Here is a 16,401-nt window from a genome sequence, read left to right as displayed (position 1 = left end):
GTCGCTCGAATTCTCCACTCGCCTCAGCTCAGTTGGTAGCGATTTTTGTATACTGCACACCCAGAACATCCAATGGCCAAGAGAAAGTCTGAGAGAGATCCCGAGGATCTGCCTGATGCGCCTGAAAAGCGCACGCAGCAAGATGGCGACGACTCTGGCAGCGACGAGGTATGCGCTTCGGTCGATTTCTCTTCTTGCAATATGGCGAGCTGACCGCTGCATGCTAGGAAATGGACATAGTCAATGTAGATTTCGAGTGGTTTGATCCGCAGCCAGCTGTTGACTTCCACGGACTTAAAAACCTGTTGCGTCAACTCCTCGACGTCGATGCGCAATTATTCAATCTCTCAGAACTCGCCGATCTTATATTATCGCAACCACTCCTAGGAAGTACGGTCAAGGTTGACGGCAATGAGACGGATCCATACGCTTTCCTTACCATCTTGAACATGCAGACACATAAGGTGCGCATGCGCCTTGTCAATTTAGTGGAATCGGCCTGTCTAACAAGCACCTGTAGGACAAGAAAGTAATTAGCGACCTGACATCCTACCTCTCGAAAAAAGCCTCCTCAATCCCCACTCTCGCACCACTGCTCGCCGAATCTTCTGAAGCTCAAGTTGGTCTTGTTTTGACCGAACGCTTTATCAACATGCCACACGAGGTCGTGCCCCCAATGTACACCATGCTCCTTGAGGAGATCCAATGGGCGGTCGAGGAAAAGGAACCTTATACATTCACCCACTATCTCGTGCTCTCAAAATGCTATTCCGAAATCCAATCGCAATTACCGAGCGGGGATGCGCCACCGAGCAAGAAGAAGAACAAGAAGGCCGACGTTGGACAGGAGACATTTTACTTCCATCCCGAGGACGAGGTACTACACAAGCATGCGGTGGGCTTCACGGACTTTGATTACGATACCCCGGTAGACGAGGGTGCGAGCGACAGCAAGAGAGCATTTCAAGAATTAGGAGTAAAACCGAAGGGACACATGGTGCTAATCGAGGCGGATAAGTTCAAGAGCGCTGTTGAGGCTGTCAAGACCTATCTAAGCGGTCAATGATATCTTTGATGCTCATGCAGGATGCATCCAATGAGAGCCGTAGAGCGAAAGATGCCGTGATTGTCGTGACATGTACCAGTAATAGAATCGCAGCAACACCTGCAACCAACACAAACAAAGGGTGACTCTAACTAGTGTTACATTGCAAGGACACAAGCCGAATCTATGTGAATCAAACCGTAGGAAATTGTTGATGCTCGCTCCTATACACACAAGTCTCGACATCCGTGCGCCTCCCCTTCAAAAGTTACTCCGCTTAACCAATGACGACCTTGCCCTCCTCAGGGAAGTCGTACGAGGGAACCTCGAGGTTGAGCGGGGCAGGTCCCTTTCTTATGCGGCCAGAGATATCGTAGTGGGATCCGTGGCAAGGGCAGAACCAGCCTCCAAAGTCACCAGCCTCGCCAATGGGGACACAACCAAGATGAGTGCAGACACCTGTTGCTGTTAATTCCAATCTTCATCTGTGTGGTTCGCGGTGCAACGTACCCAACATGATCAACCATTCGGGCTTCTGGACACGGGCAGAGTCGGGCTGGGGGTCACGGAGAGACTCCCACTTGGTATCTTCAGCCTCCTTGATCTCGTCCTCGGTGCGGTGTCGGATAAAGACGGGCTTGCCTCGCCACTTGATAATGACCTGCGCTCATCAGCTTCCGATCGTCGGGTAATACATGTGATGTTGCAAAACATACGTTCTTGCCCTCAGGAATGGCAGCGAGGTCGATTTCAACCTTGGCTTGGGCCAAAACATCGGCGGAGGCAGACATGTTGACAAGGAAGTCTGTTGAACGATTGCGTCAGCCGTTCGGTTCTCCATCAATTCGCGGACGCATGTCATCCGAAAAATGGCCAATTGCTCTCCCCCAACTCCAAGTATTCCATATCAATTCCTCCGAGCAATTTCCATCCCTCCGTTGGATTGTCGCGGTGCTGGTGACCTACCCTGTACGGTCGCCTTCGCGCCAAGCGCACTCAGCGCACCCATGGTTCCGACCATGAAGTACTGGAAGACCTTAGGTCCGGTCTCGCCACCCTTATTCCTGTACGCAGCAAACGAGGGGATCTTGGTCGTCTCCGGGGTGCCCTTGAAGGGACTATCGAACGAGGAAGCCGAGGCGTTGCGGGTCTGCATGGCGGTGCAACCGGCCGCCCGGGCAACGGGCAATTGGTGAGCGGTCCATGAGCGTGCGACGGCACGGGCGGTGTTGGCGAGAGCGGGCATCGTGGACGCGAGTGGGCGGGGGTTGTGGTCGTTGATGGAGAGGAGCTTGGATTGACGATGTTGAAGTTTTGGCTGGTTTGGCAGGGAGCGTTATGTCAGGTGTTGTCTGATTGGCCAGAAGGTCTTGTGGCCGACGAACACCATCCAAGCGTCATCGCCCGAACACCACCACGGCATTGTAACAGCGTGAGTCTCGTCTGGGCTTGCTTAATACACAACATTGCACATTACGACTTCGTCTTTGCTCACCATCGGATCAATAATGTGATCCTCTGGGAAAGCACGTTTTGATATTGCCATTTAATCTACCCGGCTTCCGAACTGTCAGGTCGCTTCTCTTAGAAATCGTATATTCATTCCCGCTGCTACAATTGAGTTGTAGATTATATGCACAGACTGTTGACTCACCCAAGGTGAGAGAGAGCCTTGGCGGCTGCCTGACCTCTAGTTTGTGATATCAATTCACGGAATCATGCCTTTGCTCCATTACTACCTTCCTCCTCACTGACAATTCCTTACTTTTTATTATTTTCCACAGGGTCTTCGTCAGTAAACCCTTCTTATTTAGCACCTCTCTGACTTACCCTATGCAACATCACTTAAGAACTCTCAAACACCTCGCAACAATGTCCAGCAACGAAGCCGCTTCCATCACTTCCTACCCCAAGCCAAAAACCACAGACCGCAATCAAGCAACTCTTAAGAAACCCGGCAAAGATGAACCCGAGAACCAACGAGTACCAGACACCTCAGCGCCCCAAGACACAGGCAATGGCAAAGGCAAAGGCAAAAGATCACTATCCACATCCTCCCCCATCCTCCCCTCAAAAAGACAAGACACCAAAACGACACCTACCCCTACCCCTCTTTCCTACAAAGACCTTCCCCCAACCCTTCCCGCCACAGCCTCCACGACCCTCTCCCTAACCGACCACACGGGCTCCCTCTTCACCGCACCCCCCAGCACCTTGCTCCTCCACGCCTGCAACACCCAAGGCTCCTGGGGCTCCGGCATCGCACTCGCCTTCAAGAAGCAGTACCCCAACGCCTACACCATCTACCATGCCTTCTGCACCAAAGAGCATTCCATAAAAACCGGTAACCCGGTGCCAGCCGGTACGACGCTGTTGATTCCTCCGGTGGACGGCGACAAGGGGCATTGGATTGGTTGTCTGTTTACGAGTCGGAGGTATGGGAAGGGGAAGGATAAGGCAGAGGAGATTCTGAGGAATACAGGGAGGGCGGTCGAGGGGTGCTTGGGGTTGCTGGGTTTGGTTGGGGAGGAGGTGGGGAGGGTGAGGATGTGTAGGATTAATAGTGGGAAGTTTGGGGTGCCGTGGGAGAGGACAGAGGATGTGTTGAAGGGGGTTGTGGTGAGGGAAGGGTGGGTGGGGAGGGTGGAGGTGTGGAATACGGAGGGTAGTTAGGGGGATGCATCTGAAAAGGTTGCGTGGTAGTTTGTTAGTAGGTAGTATTGAATTTCGGGTGCATGGAGTGGTAGAAAGTGGGTTGATGAAGTCGGCGGAGATTCAAGTCATACTACTATTCAATTTTCTTCAAGTAGGTGGTTCTAATCTAGCATCATGCCCAGGCCACGCAGATGATGCAATCTGAAGTTGTTTAATTTATGTTGCGATCCGGTAGAACGGATCCTTTCATGTTCGTCCGGGCATAGTCAAACCCCCCATATCGAATTCCGTCAACTCGTCAAGTACTCTCGGCATGGTATATCCTGCTGAACGCCAAATGCAATGCAAACAATTCTTCTTCCCCAAGCCCTGAATCAGCGCATGTTACTTGTTGCCATTAATAGCCGTGAACCCTCCTGTCGGCCGCCTAACTACTGGACTGGCAGGCTTGTTCTCGGCCGGTACGGGCTGGCTTGGTGGACCGCGCATCTCCATCTCGATTTGCATGGCCGCAGCGTCTTCCTCTGGCTCACTGTCCGCAACACGGTCTACTCCCTGATCGACTTCCATAGCGTCGGGTGTCTCCTCTGGCTTGTCTGGTGACTGCGAAACAGTAGCGGCGCCAGTCTCAGGTGTTTGGATCTTGTCTGCAATATCTCCTTCCACCGTCTCTACAGGCGCACCCAGTTTTGCCTGGCCATTTGCTAGAGTATCTTTCTTCCCCTCCTTCTCCTTCCTCTTTGCGTCTTCCTTCTCCTTTTCCTCGATCCTCTTCCTTACAGTGCCCCATGTGCTTGTCTTGGGTGCGACATCGACGAGAAACTCGAGATTATCCGTCTTTGCTACGGCGCTGCTGACATCACGGTACTGGATGTTGCGACGAGGCTTGCGCTCGGCTTTTACGACATTGTAGGTTGTAGTTGCGAGGTGCTGGATGAACATTTCTGTGGCGAGTGCGATGGCAAAGGCTGCGTTCTTGGAAGTTGTGATGCGCTCTGGGTCCGCTTGAATGATCTTCTGCACGCGTGCCACTGGTGAGAGAGTTAGTCAATGAAGCCATTTGAATGGCGGCCAGATATCCCACTTACATGGAAGCGACACATGGCCGGTAATTTCCTTGTTGGGCGCAATCGGAGTGTTATTGTAGGGCATAGTGGAGGAGGGTGTCTTGCTCTGGCGGTATGTGCTGCGGATTGTTAGGTGGTTACTTGTAGGTTGATGCGCGATTCCAGCAGAGGTTCGAGATTGCGGAGGAGGCGAATCGTATTCAAGGGTTTGATTGACGCGGTCAAGTCGCGCGAAATCGTCGGGTTGAGAATACAGTCGCGTACAGTGGTGGTTTCGAGGTGCGGGTGAAGACCAATCCCCACACCCCTGTCTAACTTTGGACGATCGTTTACTGGGGCCCGGGGTGACGCGGACACCAACCTTCCTCACCTGTGTTCTCTGGGGATATCTGTCATTCTCCAGATCCATACAGCTGCTCTATCTCTTGCAATACTGATTTGTCACGTGTCGTTGCTCTGTTGTCATTCTGTGCTGAATCTAGCATCCATCGCAGTCCCGCGAGGGTGTACATCAATCATGAAGCTTTCTATTGCTAGTTTGCTTGCAGCGACTGTCCCTGCCTCCTCATTTTCGCAGGTGCCATTCCAAGAGACACCCGATGTTGAAGGTTTCCAGTTGTACCAGAGTCAATTTTCCGAACACCATGCCATCCGCATCAGAGAGCAGCAAGACGACACGATTTGCAACGCTCACGGTAAACAATACACTGGTTGGCTAGATGTCGGCTCAAAACATATATTCTTCTGGTACTTCGAATCACAGAGAAAGCCGTCCGAAGATCCGCTGTTGTTATGGTTGAGTGGAGGCCCAGGTGCGTCTGGCATGCTTGGAATGATGGGTGAGTTGGGACCATGTATGATCAATGAACACGGCAATGGCACTGTCTTCAACGAATATGGGTGGAGCAAGAATGCCAACATCATCTTCGTCGATCAGCCGGCTGGTGTAGGCTTCAGCTATGTTGACCCAGGCGTCCCGCTTCCGGCTACGAGCTTTACAGCAGCTGAAGACATGCATCATTTCCTGCAGCTATTCACCAGCGAAGTCTTCCCAAGTCTTTCCGGAAGAGACTTCCATATTACTGGCGAAAGCTATGCTGTAGGTTTCTTACATCATAGTCAAACGTACAAGCTGATGATTACCAGGGCCACTATGTTCCAGCACTTGGCGCGCAGATTGTGTCTCAGAACCTCCTGTACCCAAAGCGACCGCAAGTCAACCTCAAATCAACTTTCACCGGCAATGCATATGTCTCGCCCAAGGACACTACTTTTGGCTACTGGGAGACCCTTTGCACAACGAATCCCGGTGTTGAGAGCCCCGTGTTCAATCAGACACGCTGCGATATCATGGCAGCAAACTTACCTCGCTGCATGGAGCTCACCCAAATCTGTTACGACCATCCGGATCCAGCCATATGCATCGCTGCTGAGACAGTTTGTGACGAGGGGGTCATCCAATACTACGACGGCGAGTCTGGCGAAGGTGGTCGCAATCGCTACGACATCACAGACGGGTGTGAGACGAAGGACGAATTGTGCTACCCTGAAATCCCGAGGATACAAAAGTATCTCAATCTTCCATCGGTTCGACAAGCTCTTAACGTGCCTAAAGCTGCGGGCAACTATTCGGTCCTATCTCTGGATATTACATGGGCCTTTGCTCTGACTGGAGATGGTGTTCAGAGCACGCAGCCACAGGTTTTGTACCTCCTTGAGCATGGTATCGACGTGCTTTTCTATCAAGGTAATCTTGATCTTGCGTGTAATACTGCGGGTAATCTGCAGTGGGCCAACACGATGCAATGGAAAGGCCAGCCAGCGTTTGTTGCGCAGCCGAAGAGAGCGTGGAAGAATGACGGAGAAGAAGTAGGGTGGTTCAAGGAGGTAAAGACCAAAACTGCGAGCGGTAGAGAAACGACCTTTGCTTTTACAACGGTAGACAGAGCGGGGCATCTTGTTCCATTTGACAAGCCCAAGGAAGCGTTGGCACTCGTGGACAGGTGGTTGGACAAGCGGAGCTTTGCCTGAGTGTCGCGTGTTTTGGTTGTAGCAGTTGACATGTTCCAAATTGCGCTTGCCCAAAAATGTTTGTAATGGCATGTTACAAAATATGCAAATGTGGTAGTGGTCCGTAGCTGGTGACAGACATGGTGGTTAATTGACTCGCAGAGATGGGGTTGATGTGGGTAGAATGACGAAAGTTAGCTCTTTCACCAGTGCGCAATCGCAGCAAGCCCGGGATAAGCACACGACACCTCTAGCTCCGTGATCGCTATGCTGTATGCAAATTTCTATTGCAGACACCGCATCGGCCATTTGTATGTCATCATTCGCATCGATTTGGGTGCCCAAACATGCGGTCCGTCCCCACCGATGATATCACTATAACACTACGTCATCGCTATGTTAGTTTTGTGAGCAGAAGAAACCCTTCATAAGGAGAGGGGAGAACTCACCCTCAACATCATCATTCGCACAACCATTGCAAACTGTCTCTTCTTCATTCAACCAATCTTTCAACTTAAATCTTTTCCCCACGTTTCATAACCCACATACTCAACATGTCTGGAAACTCAAGCGTCGGCAACAGGACCGTCTACGAGGCTGGCGACCAGATCACCAAGTCCAACGCCGAGATTGAGCAGGAGAAGAAGGAGAACAGGTTCCACGAGGGCAAGGAGAACTCCCACAAGGCTCTCGACTCAAGTATGTGCTTCCTTTATTTGTCGCATGTGTTGATGCACACTTGGTCGTGGTGGGCAAGGCTTGGGCCGAACCCAACCATGATTATGTCAATAAACGTATGCTAACAGCTGCTGGCAGAGGACGAGCGAACAATTGCCAACAAGCTTGAGCGTGAGGAGAAGCGCGAGAAGGAGGGTGAGGAGAAGTCTCTCGAGGACCTACAGAGGGAGAAGGATGCTACCCTGCCTGCACGCGCACACGGCAACGAGCCCTCGAAGGGAGCAAAGATCGACCAGGAGCTGAGGGAGGAGGACGAGGCCATTCTCAAGAAGAAGGGCGCTGCCTAAGTTTGTCGCTGTAAAAGACGATTTCGATACCCGCACTTTTTCGCGCGCGTGCCTGGAGTTGGAGGGATATACGCATAATGACTCGGATTGACGATAAAACGTCTCCACGAAAGCCTGGAATATGGCTGAGACATGAATGAAGACATATTCACCACCAGACCATTTACTTTTATATGAAGTTGCGACGTGATGCGGCTCAAGCGATCTCGGTGTGATGCATGCAGAGCTCCCCACATTGCCGTGCTTGACTACCCCTCCATGCACTGTTCCTGACTCGCGCAGCCTCAGGATTGCCGCCGATATCCATGGCCATTATGACTTGCGCCCGCGTTATCAACCCCCAATCGTAGACTCCACATTCTCTTCACTCATCAATTACTGTATTACAAAGCATTGCGACTTACATGCCTGTTCTGCCGTCATCTAAGCTTTTCTTCCGCACTGCAGCCGCCTTTGCCCAAGCCTCATTACGACCCCGCATCGTCCCTTGCAGTACACAACTACCGAACTATCTTCAACATCACGCTGCCAAAATGTCGACTAAGATGGCCGAGCGCCTCAAGGGCAAGACCATTGTCATCACTGGTGCGTCTTCTGGCATTGGCAAATCAACAGCCCTCGAATTCGCCCGGACACAGCCAGATGACTTGAAGCTCATCTTGACTGCACGAAGAGAGGACTCATTGAAAGAGCTTGCGCAAGAGATTGGCGGGTTCGCAAAAGGTGTCAAAGTCCTGCCAGTCAAGATGGATGTCAGTAAGCCTGACGAGGTTCAAAACTTTGTTGGCAACCTTCCTCAAGAGTTCAAGGACATCGATGTACTGGTCAACAACGCGTGAGTTGCCCCATGAATACTGGGGACATTTCTCTGCAGCTAACAACATTGAAGTGGACTCGTCAAGGGCGTTGCCCAGGCCCCTGACATCTCCCCAACAGACATCGATATCATGTTCAGCACAAACGTAACCGGCCTGATCAACATGACGCAAGCTATCCTTCCCATCTTCAAGGCACGCTCCACCCCTTCAGGCGATATCATAAACATTGGTTCTATTGCAGGCCGTGAGCCTTACCAGGGTGGATCCATCTACTGTGCAACCAAGGCTGCAGTTCGAAGCTTCACAGACGCCCTACGCAGGGAGCTGATCGCAACAAGGATAAGAGTCATAGAGATTGATCCAGGCCAGGTAGAAACCGAATTCAGTGTTGTAAGGTTCGGGGGAGATAAGGAAAAGGCAAAGAAGGTATATGAAGGAGTTGAGCCTCTGACACCCGATGACATTGCCGAGGTTGTCGTCTTTGCTGCAGGCCGGAGGGAGAATGTGGTACTTGCTGATAGTTTGATATTTCCAAACCACCAAGTAAGTCGGATTGAAGACTTGAGAGCAAGCGACTGTTTTACTAACACAATATAGGCGGCGGCTACAGTTCTGCACCGGAAAACTGCTGGCCAGTAATCTTGATCGACAGCCTGTACATAGAGATCGATCGTCTGGATATAGACATGACGATATGTCACAATTCGACTATTATTGTGAAGACTAAATGTGCATCCAGTGTGCCATTCGCTACGAGTCAATTGTTTATTAACTCGGTTACAATAAATTTCATTCTAGTCAACGAGTCGCACTTTCGCTTAAGTACTACTTACAGCTTCATCAACCGCCAGCGCTGCGACCACTATCGCGCACGATCAGCACACGATCGAATTTTGAATCCTACAGTGCCGATGATGACGACACTAGAGCATGTAAAGACAAAAAATGGTAAGCTGGGTTTCCTCATCAAGTAGGGAAATCCTGCAGAATGATGTCAGACAGCAGGTAGCAGCACTACTGCAAAGTGAGGCTGGTCACGATTCCTTGAACCTACCCGAACGCTTCAGGCATCCTGGGGAACCACGACGTAATAGAGCGATCGAACCAGATTACCGAGCATTCATCATTTATCAGACCCTGATATGTCATGGCAGCGCTAAACAATTGAAATGCACCATAGCGCGCACATCAAAACTGTCTTGCAAGCACAACATGCGACACATTACCTATTATGTACAGAAACCAAAGCGCTCACCAGCATGATTTGTAGCTTGAATCTATCACCCCAACCGATCACTGTCCACTATCCATGGTCCATGGCCCTATCTGGACTCTTCTGGGGAATCCCGAACCAAGGTTCTCTGTTGCAAACACGACCGGACGCGCGGGCAGCCTCGTCGATCTACGGGGTAGATGCGTGGGCGGAGACAATCATTTGGCGTCGTGCTCGGACCTCACGATCCAGCGCATGGCATTCGCTGCAAGACATATCCCATTGCCTTGATTCGTCGGACGTAGTTCGCGAACGGGCATTTTTGTCGCATGTCACAGCTGTGATTTGCGAGAGTATGTTTAGTCTTGTTTATTCGGCTTGTGCTGCTTGTCGGGCTTCCGAAGCCTGGGTGCACCCGCGTCCTTTCCCACACCAACCGGCACTCACGGGAACTTCATCAAATGTTAATCTTACATCATCCTTCATCATGGTAAGTATGCGAACGGCCTGGTGAGACAAGCCAGTGGCTGAGCCCGTTTGCGAGTCAATTGCTGTTTGCTCTCGTCAGCGTCAAAGTGTTTGCCTCCGCGTCAGAACACAATGCCTTTATTCGCGATAAAGGTGTCATTACTGAACTAACGCGAGACGTCTCCGCACAAACTGTTTGCGCGCGCGCCCAAGACCCAGCCAGTTTCATCTCCCCTGTAGAAAACCTATTGCGCACGTACCATATTTGGTTGAAGCCCAATAGCTTGGGCGCCAAGACCATTAACCGTGGGTTTCCATTTCACTGTCGCACACGTGCGCTCGTGATAAGGGTGGTGAACGTTGGCTTGGGAGGCCGGTTTCATTCATATCTCGGCGCAAGAGCCTTTGTCTTGCTCTCTTGTTGACGGCTTTGTCCAAGTGCCTTCGCTTTCAACACACGCAACCTTCACTAATGCGCGCACACACATCCGAAAAAATTCCTAAATTCAAATATAGCAACATGGCTTCACATGAAATCGCTAGCGGTAACGACCGGAAGTTCAATTGGGACGATGACGACGACGACGACTTTGACCTGGATACGTGGAAAGCCACTGTTGATACTTCTTCACCAAGTGTCGACGAACTGGGCCCACTTCAACTGTCGCGTTGTGAAGAGAGTATGGAAACAACTACATCATATACATCAGCGCGCAACATCTACGGAGACGCACATTCGGAGACTCTAGCCTCGCATGTTGTCAATATGGCTGTTGATCAGTCACCGGATGTTGACCCAGAGGATGGAGATGCAACCGAGGTAGAAGCTTTTGAAGCACCATCAGAAACCATATGCAACAGCTTTCTCAACACTCTCACGGAAGAACAGATTGCTTGCGCACGTCATGAGTATCTCACTCATGCCATTGGCATATACTACGACGGCAAGGACGAGGCTGATGTACCGGCATATCCCGAACTGAGCCCGTACAATGGCCAACGGTACCGATATGCAAAAGCATTCCAAAATGTAAGCCAATTGACTGGACGACGAAGAGCAGAAGTATATCGCCATTCGCCATTGGCTCTTGTGACAGGGATTGAAGAAGCCCATTTGATTGGCAACAGAAGAAGGTACGAAAACATATATAGAGAGGAGGCAACAGAGAGCGAGAACATGGATTTGTATGAGTTGCCAGAGTTGCAGGAGTCGCAGCCGGATTTCAACATCATTTACGAAGAGGGGGAACAGCAGAATACAAATGAGCAAGCTGCGCCGCGCAGAACACCGGCTCAAGAACACTTCTCTAGAGACGAGCTGAAGGAGTTGATTGGAATGTGGAAAGCACAGCAAGAAAGGGATGGCGCCGACGAATCTGAGGAGGAAGGCCAAGAAGAGGACTCAAGTTCCATCGACACATGGGAGAAGAGCGACGGAGACGAAGAAGAGATATTCGAGGCGCCTGAAACCGAGTTCGATGACGACGAGAACATGTTCTCCGTCGTTCGACCCCTAGAACCAAGAGTTTCCACCCACAACGAGGAGCTCGACTTCAACGACATTGTTTTCTGCGCTGAATCTGAAGACGAAACTGGAAGTCGCGATGAAGGATACATGTCTTCGTCTCCACCGATATCACCTGTTATAGGTACGTGCATTGATGGGTGCGAGTGGCAGGCGCAACACGTCGAGGCGGTGGTTCGTCCTAAAAGGGCAGTACGTGTTGACTCTATGGACGCGCTTGATACGCTGGCGGCTGTTGAGGAGTATCGTGTATGGGGTGATGACAGTTGCGACGAAAAGGGGGAGGCGAGAGAGATGGTGGAGAGGAGTCAGGATGAGACCGAAATCGACGGTCACAACGACATTCTACTGGACATGGTCAACCACAGAGAGCTCGTTACAAAATCATTGCTTAACGAGAAAGGAGAGAGCTGCAGCACTTCTGTCATCGAGGCCACCATATGGAAAGAGCTAAGCAAGGACTGCCTCACTGTCACACCTTCAAACCACCCCGAGCAAACAAAACACCACCACCACCACCACCAACAACAACAACAACAACAACAACAACAACAACAACAACAACAACAACAACGACGAACCCTTCCCACCTCCTACATCAGCAGCTTTCTCACCACGAGCCTCCTATACATCACCATTCTAACTGCCGGAACCGTCATTAAAAGCTCCATGAGCGCACCCACCCCTCGTGACACTCGAGCAACCAAGTTGGACTGAAAAAAATCGCGTGAACCTTTCACCTGCAGCGATCCTGTGCATTTTTGGCAACGGCGTTTTATACCCCCTTTTGCTAATTTTTGATCTTATGGTTTCGGTTTTCGATTTTCGGATTTCATGTGCATTCTACTGTACAAGCACACATTGCAAGTCAACCGGCCGCCACACGCATGTTGGGAGGACTTGAACATAATACACATGCTTTTTTATATCAAGAAAAGCGACAGTAGATTTAACATTGAATTGTAATTAACTCATAGCGAGCTTTCCCTCGATACATAAAAAAAGTGAAAAAAAAGAAAAGGATAAAAAGGTATAAAAACATCTGAATCTAAAATGAGTGATTTGGATATTCTCTAGAAACAGACATGGAAGAACAGAGAAAAGAGATAAAGAGAGAGAGAGAGAGAATGTAGCCGTAGTGGTCTTAGTATCCCGCTTCCCTTGATTCTGATTCCCCAAACACATCAAAATAAATTAAGCTTTCCAAGCGGCGGCGGTGGCGGCGGCGCCCAAGACCCACTCCATCCATCCATCCAAGCAAGCAACATGCAGCAACAAAAACATCGCTCTAGCCTAATAGCAGAAGGAAAAGGAAAGGAAAGGTCAAACGAACTCTCCTTCGGCATTCTTACACATGAACCGCAATCTTAGACGTGACATACTGCCTAACGTTGCCAATGAAGAAGCTCAGAATGACGGTAGCACCACCAAACGCAATCGAGACATAAAATGGCAACTTGTACGACTTGGCCCAGGCCTCACGCGAGGCAGCAATGATGATTGGGTAAGCGTCTCGCTGGAGGACTGAGGGGTCCGTAGCCAGAATCCTCTTTACCTCGGCGAATTGGCTGTTGGCGATGTTGACGACGATATTCCTGATGGCCGCGCGACCGGCGGGGATGAGCGGGTTGACAATGGCCTGGAGGGCGATTGTGTTTTGGGCCATGGCGCCCAGGTACTTTGTTGCTTCGCGGGTCATGAGGTTGATGTAGACGGAGTAGCCGACTGCGCCGCCGATGTAGCGGATGCTGAGGGTGAGGGCGGTGACGGTGGCGATGTATTCGTCTGGGGCGGCGATTTGGGCAATGACGGTCGAGGGGATGATGACGGCGCCGATGGCGGTGCAGGCGATGGAGGCGATGGCTACGATGACGCCGACGTTGTGTGGGGTGTTGAGGGAGAGGAGGGCGGTCGCGGCGGTTGCGATGGAGGTGACGAAGATCATGATTTCGCGGAAGCGGTAGCCGGTGAGGGGGATCAGGAGTAGGCCTAAGAAGGCGCCGCCCATGATGCCGAAGCCGATGGGGAGGGAGCGGAGGCCGTTTTCTGTTGGGTCATCGCCTGTGGTTTGTGTTAGCGCCAGATACAACTAGCTGCGGGTTGCGGGTGTCGTTTGCTTACCGTAGACGTTGAGGACTTGGGATGGGTAGATGAGGATCAAGGCGAAGAAAGTGCCACCGCTTATGAAGATGAGGATCATGATGACAATCATGGTTCTCTTGTCTTTGGCAAACATTCCTCGTGGAACCATGGGATGGTCGGCGCGGATCTCCCATACGACAAAGGCGGCTATGAGAACGATTCCAAGGATAAAAGGCACGAGGTTGTGAACGCTGCCCCAGTTATACTAGAAAGGTGTTAGCATCATGTCATGTGCCAAAAACTTCGTTGGACGAACCTGCACTGATCCCCATTGAAGCCCCATCATGAAGAGGGTGATACCGCTGGTACTCAGGAAACCACCGACAAGATCAAGTTTCCCGATGACATCGCGAGCAGTGTAATTTTCTGTAAGGCGAGACGGACTCCTGTAAAAGAAGACGCACAGAAGCAGCCCGACGAAGTTCCACACGCCAACGAAGATGCCGTTGTAGCGCCAGCCGGCCCCATGCTCGGCAATGCTTTGGGACCACAAGACGGCCGGGCAGAAGGGAATAATGGTAATAACGACATAGCCAATATACTTGGCGCGATCCTTGACAGGAACGACTTCTGCTGTACCAGAGAGTGAGACCATCTCGTTGAGACCTGCACCAATGCCTGAGAAGACCTGGCCACCTGGAGTTTGTCAGCGAAAGCCGTTGGAGCATGTGAATGCGCTACTCACCAATGGCGATGTTCATGTTCGAGGCAGTGGATGTAACAATGGCACCGATAACCAATGCCAATTGTCCTGCAATAGCAACTCTTTGTCTTCCAAAGAGGTCGGACAGCGCACCAACAAAAGGCAAGAGCGCAGCAAGCGGAATGAGATAGGCGATCATGAACCATGAGTATCGATCCGTTCCTCCGATGTCTCTGGTAATGAACGAGATGATGGAGCCAAAGATGAGGAGGGGAACCTGTGATCCAACCCAGAGGAACGTCATGCACACCAAAGTCATGAAGAGCCTGAAGTTCATCTGCAACTCTTTGTCAACACCTCATGTCCGCACGACCGGATCCGTCAGACTGACCTTTTCGTGGACGACTGCACCATTATCGCCGTCGCTGCCGACCTGCGACAGTTGAGGTTTGTCTTGTTCATGAACAGGCGTCTGTGAGGTCACCATCTCGAGCGCATTGCCATCGTGCTTCTCATACTCCTGAGAGCGGCCGCTCGATGCAGTTCTTTCGTCCATTTTGTTGAAGGTGTGGGGCCGAGAGAATATCTTGCCACGGCAAAGAGAGGAGGCGTAGGGTAGTTCAAGTAGTCTCAGCTGTCCCCCAAACCTAGACCCTAGTGAGCTGAGGTGTTACCCAAGCGTCGCACTAGCTCCTATGTCATGGCGAAGTTTGTCGCGTGGAAGCCTCTTGAATCGAAGGGCCAATATCACATGTAATACCACCGCAAAGCAGGGGAATGGGCGGGGGGTGCACAGTGGAACAAACAAGGACTCAAGGGCCCCTCAATCCCCCAAAACGCCGAAATCGACCTTGGTATTGCCCGTTCGGCGCCTTCAAGGTCATAGCGGAGTGGATGGCGGGATGCTGGTTGCGGAAACCTTGCACCCCTACCACACTTGCCCCGCTAGCGTCAGGGTCATAAACCTTATTTGCTGAGCCAAAGCCAGATTCCAACTTGTTTAATTTGTTCATTTCTGCCATTACCCTGCGACTCGATGCTCACTGATCCAGACCACGAATGCTTGAATTTTTTTGTTCGTAAAGTCGTTCTTTACAGCCCTGCGCTTACTTGTACGGATGAAGGGAAGCAGGTATAGCAGCATCTCACTTGAGCCGTGTGAAAGAAAACGGGCCGACGCTCTCTGAACAAAGAAGGCTAGGAAGGAAAGGGATGCTATTGCGATTTGGGAATGAGCTGGGTGAGGATCTTGTTGCAGACATGCATGAGGCGCAATCTGCCGGGGGCTGCAGATCATCTCCACAAAGTGTACGCAGTACATACACACTTTTGAGCCACACCGTTTGGTTAACATGAGGCAAAAACGTCCTCGAAAGACCTCACGTAAGTGTGTACATAGAGTTTTACATACCGGACCGTTGGTAACAAACATTTGGGCCACAACAATTGGCGCACATTTGGATGCGACGTTGTTTATTGCTGCTCTAATTATGTCTGGTCATGAAGATACATGGTCTTGATGGAGCCATGGAGCATTCGAATACCGTCGAGAATCCCTCCAAGACCGTGTTCCTTTGTTAAGGGGAGATCGGTGATGGCATCCCGAAGTAGATTTGTATGAGAAGTTTAGCTGGTTGGATTCGTCGTAGCGTTTCCCCTTCAACACGGCTAGATCGACGGTCCGGTCACAGCCGGATTTCCCGGAGTGGCAAGTTGAGGCAACGCACAGAAAGACCTATACTGTGCTGTGTACTGCGCACATAGCCGTAAGTAAGTTCATACGCGCGTAT

The 16,401-nt window shown here is 51.0% G+C and overlaps 9 protein-coding genes across 9 annotated transcripts; 6 read left to right on the top strand and 3 right to left on the bottom strand.

The window, feature by feature from the left end:
- Positions 1-72: 72 nt before the first annotated feature.
- COCMIDRAFT_99432 (uncharacterized protein) lies at positions 73-1,066 on the top strand (the record flags this gene model as incomplete). Its single annotated transcript, XM_007691351.1, has 3 exons — positions 73-168; positions 228-464; positions 521-1,066. 3 exons carry the CDS (start codon positions 73-75, stop codon positions 1,064-1,066), a joined length of 879 nt encoding a protein of 292 aa, XP_007689541.1.
- Positions 1,067-1,322: 256 nt separating this feature from the next.
- Positions 1,323-2,291, bottom strand: COCMIDRAFT_6669 (uncharacterized protein; the record flags this gene model as incomplete). The annotated part of the gene is made up of 4 exons (XM_007691317.1): positions 1,323-1,504; positions 1,556-1,706; positions 1,762-1,850; positions 2,012-2,291. The coding sequence occupies 4 exons, from the start codon at positions 2,289-2,291 to the stop codon at positions 1,323-1,325; spliced, it is 702 nt and encodes a 233-aa protein (XP_007689507.1).
- A 626-nt stretch (positions 2,292-2,917) lies between these two features.
- COCMIDRAFT_49250 (uncharacterized protein) lies at positions 2,918-3,652 on the top strand (the record flags this gene model as incomplete). Its single annotated transcript, XM_007691350.1, has 1 exon — positions 2,918-3,652. A coding segment is annotated over one exon (735 nt), but the record flags the coding sequence as incomplete, so codon positions are not given.
- A 432-nt stretch (positions 3,653-4,084) lies between these two features.
- COCMIDRAFT_99466 (uncharacterized protein) lies at positions 4,085-4,852 on the bottom strand (the record flags this gene model as incomplete). Its single annotated transcript, XM_007691349.1, has 2 exons — positions 4,085-4,731; positions 4,789-4,852. The coding sequence occupies 2 exons, from the start codon at positions 4,850-4,852 to the stop codon at positions 4,085-4,087; spliced, it is 711 nt and encodes a 236-aa protein (XP_007689539.1).
- Positions 4,853-5,284: 432 nt separating this feature from the next.
- On the top strand, positions 5,285-6,798 carry COCMIDRAFT_38160 (uncharacterized protein; the record flags this gene model as incomplete). The annotated part of the gene is made up of 2 exons (XM_007691333.1): positions 5,285-5,866; positions 5,914-6,798. 2 exons carry the CDS (start codon positions 5,285-5,287, stop codon positions 6,796-6,798), a joined length of 1,467 nt encoding a protein of 488 aa, XP_007689523.1.
- Positions 6,799-7,331: 533 nt separating this feature from the next.
- On the top strand, positions 7,332-7,802 carry COCMIDRAFT_27640 (uncharacterized protein; the record flags this gene model as incomplete). The annotated part of the gene is made up of 2 exons (XM_007691323.1): positions 7,332-7,476; positions 7,594-7,802. 2 exons carry the CDS (start codon positions 7,332-7,334, stop codon positions 7,800-7,802), a joined length of 354 nt encoding a protein of 117 aa, XP_007689513.1.
- A 533-nt stretch (positions 7,803-8,335) lies between these two features.
- COCMIDRAFT_99446 (uncharacterized protein) lies at positions 8,336-9,259 on the top strand (the record flags this gene model as incomplete). Its single annotated transcript, XM_007691348.1, has 3 exons — positions 8,336-8,637; positions 8,692-9,163; positions 9,218-9,259. 3 exons carry the CDS (start codon positions 8,336-8,338, stop codon positions 9,257-9,259), a joined length of 816 nt encoding a protein of 271 aa, XP_007689538.1.
- Positions 9,260-10,294: 1,035 nt separating this feature from the next.
- On the top strand, positions 10,295-12,543 carry COCMIDRAFT_38157 (uncharacterized protein; the record flags this gene model as incomplete). Its single annotated transcript, XM_007691332.1, has 2 exons — positions 10,295-10,323; positions 10,674-12,543. 2 exons carry the CDS (start codon positions 10,295-10,297, stop codon positions 12,541-12,543), a joined length of 1,899 nt encoding a protein of 632 aa, XP_007689522.1.
- Positions 12,544-13,174: 631 nt separating this feature from the next.
- Positions 13,175-15,167, bottom strand: COCMIDRAFT_38156 (uncharacterized protein; the record flags this gene model as incomplete). The annotated part of the gene is made up of 5 exons (XM_007691331.1): positions 13,175-13,887; positions 13,948-14,173; positions 14,225-14,604; positions 14,654-14,948; positions 15,003-15,167. 5 exons carry the CDS (start codon positions 15,165-15,167, stop codon positions 13,175-13,177), a joined length of 1,779 nt encoding a protein of 592 aa, XP_007689521.1.
- Between the last annotated feature and the right edge of the window lie 1,234 nt (positions 15,168-16,401).

Source organism: Bipolaris oryzae (assembly GCF_000523455.1).
Source record: "Bipolaris oryzae ATCC 44560 unplaced genomic scaffold scaffold_97, whole genome shotgun sequence".
Taxonomy (NCBI): domain Eukaryota; kingdom Fungi; phylum Ascomycota; class Dothideomycetes; order Pleosporales; family Pleosporaceae; genus Bipolaris; species Bipolaris oryzae.
The sequence above is the reverse complement of the archived record's forward strand: the minus strand, read 5'-3'. Positions and strand labels throughout refer to the sequence as shown.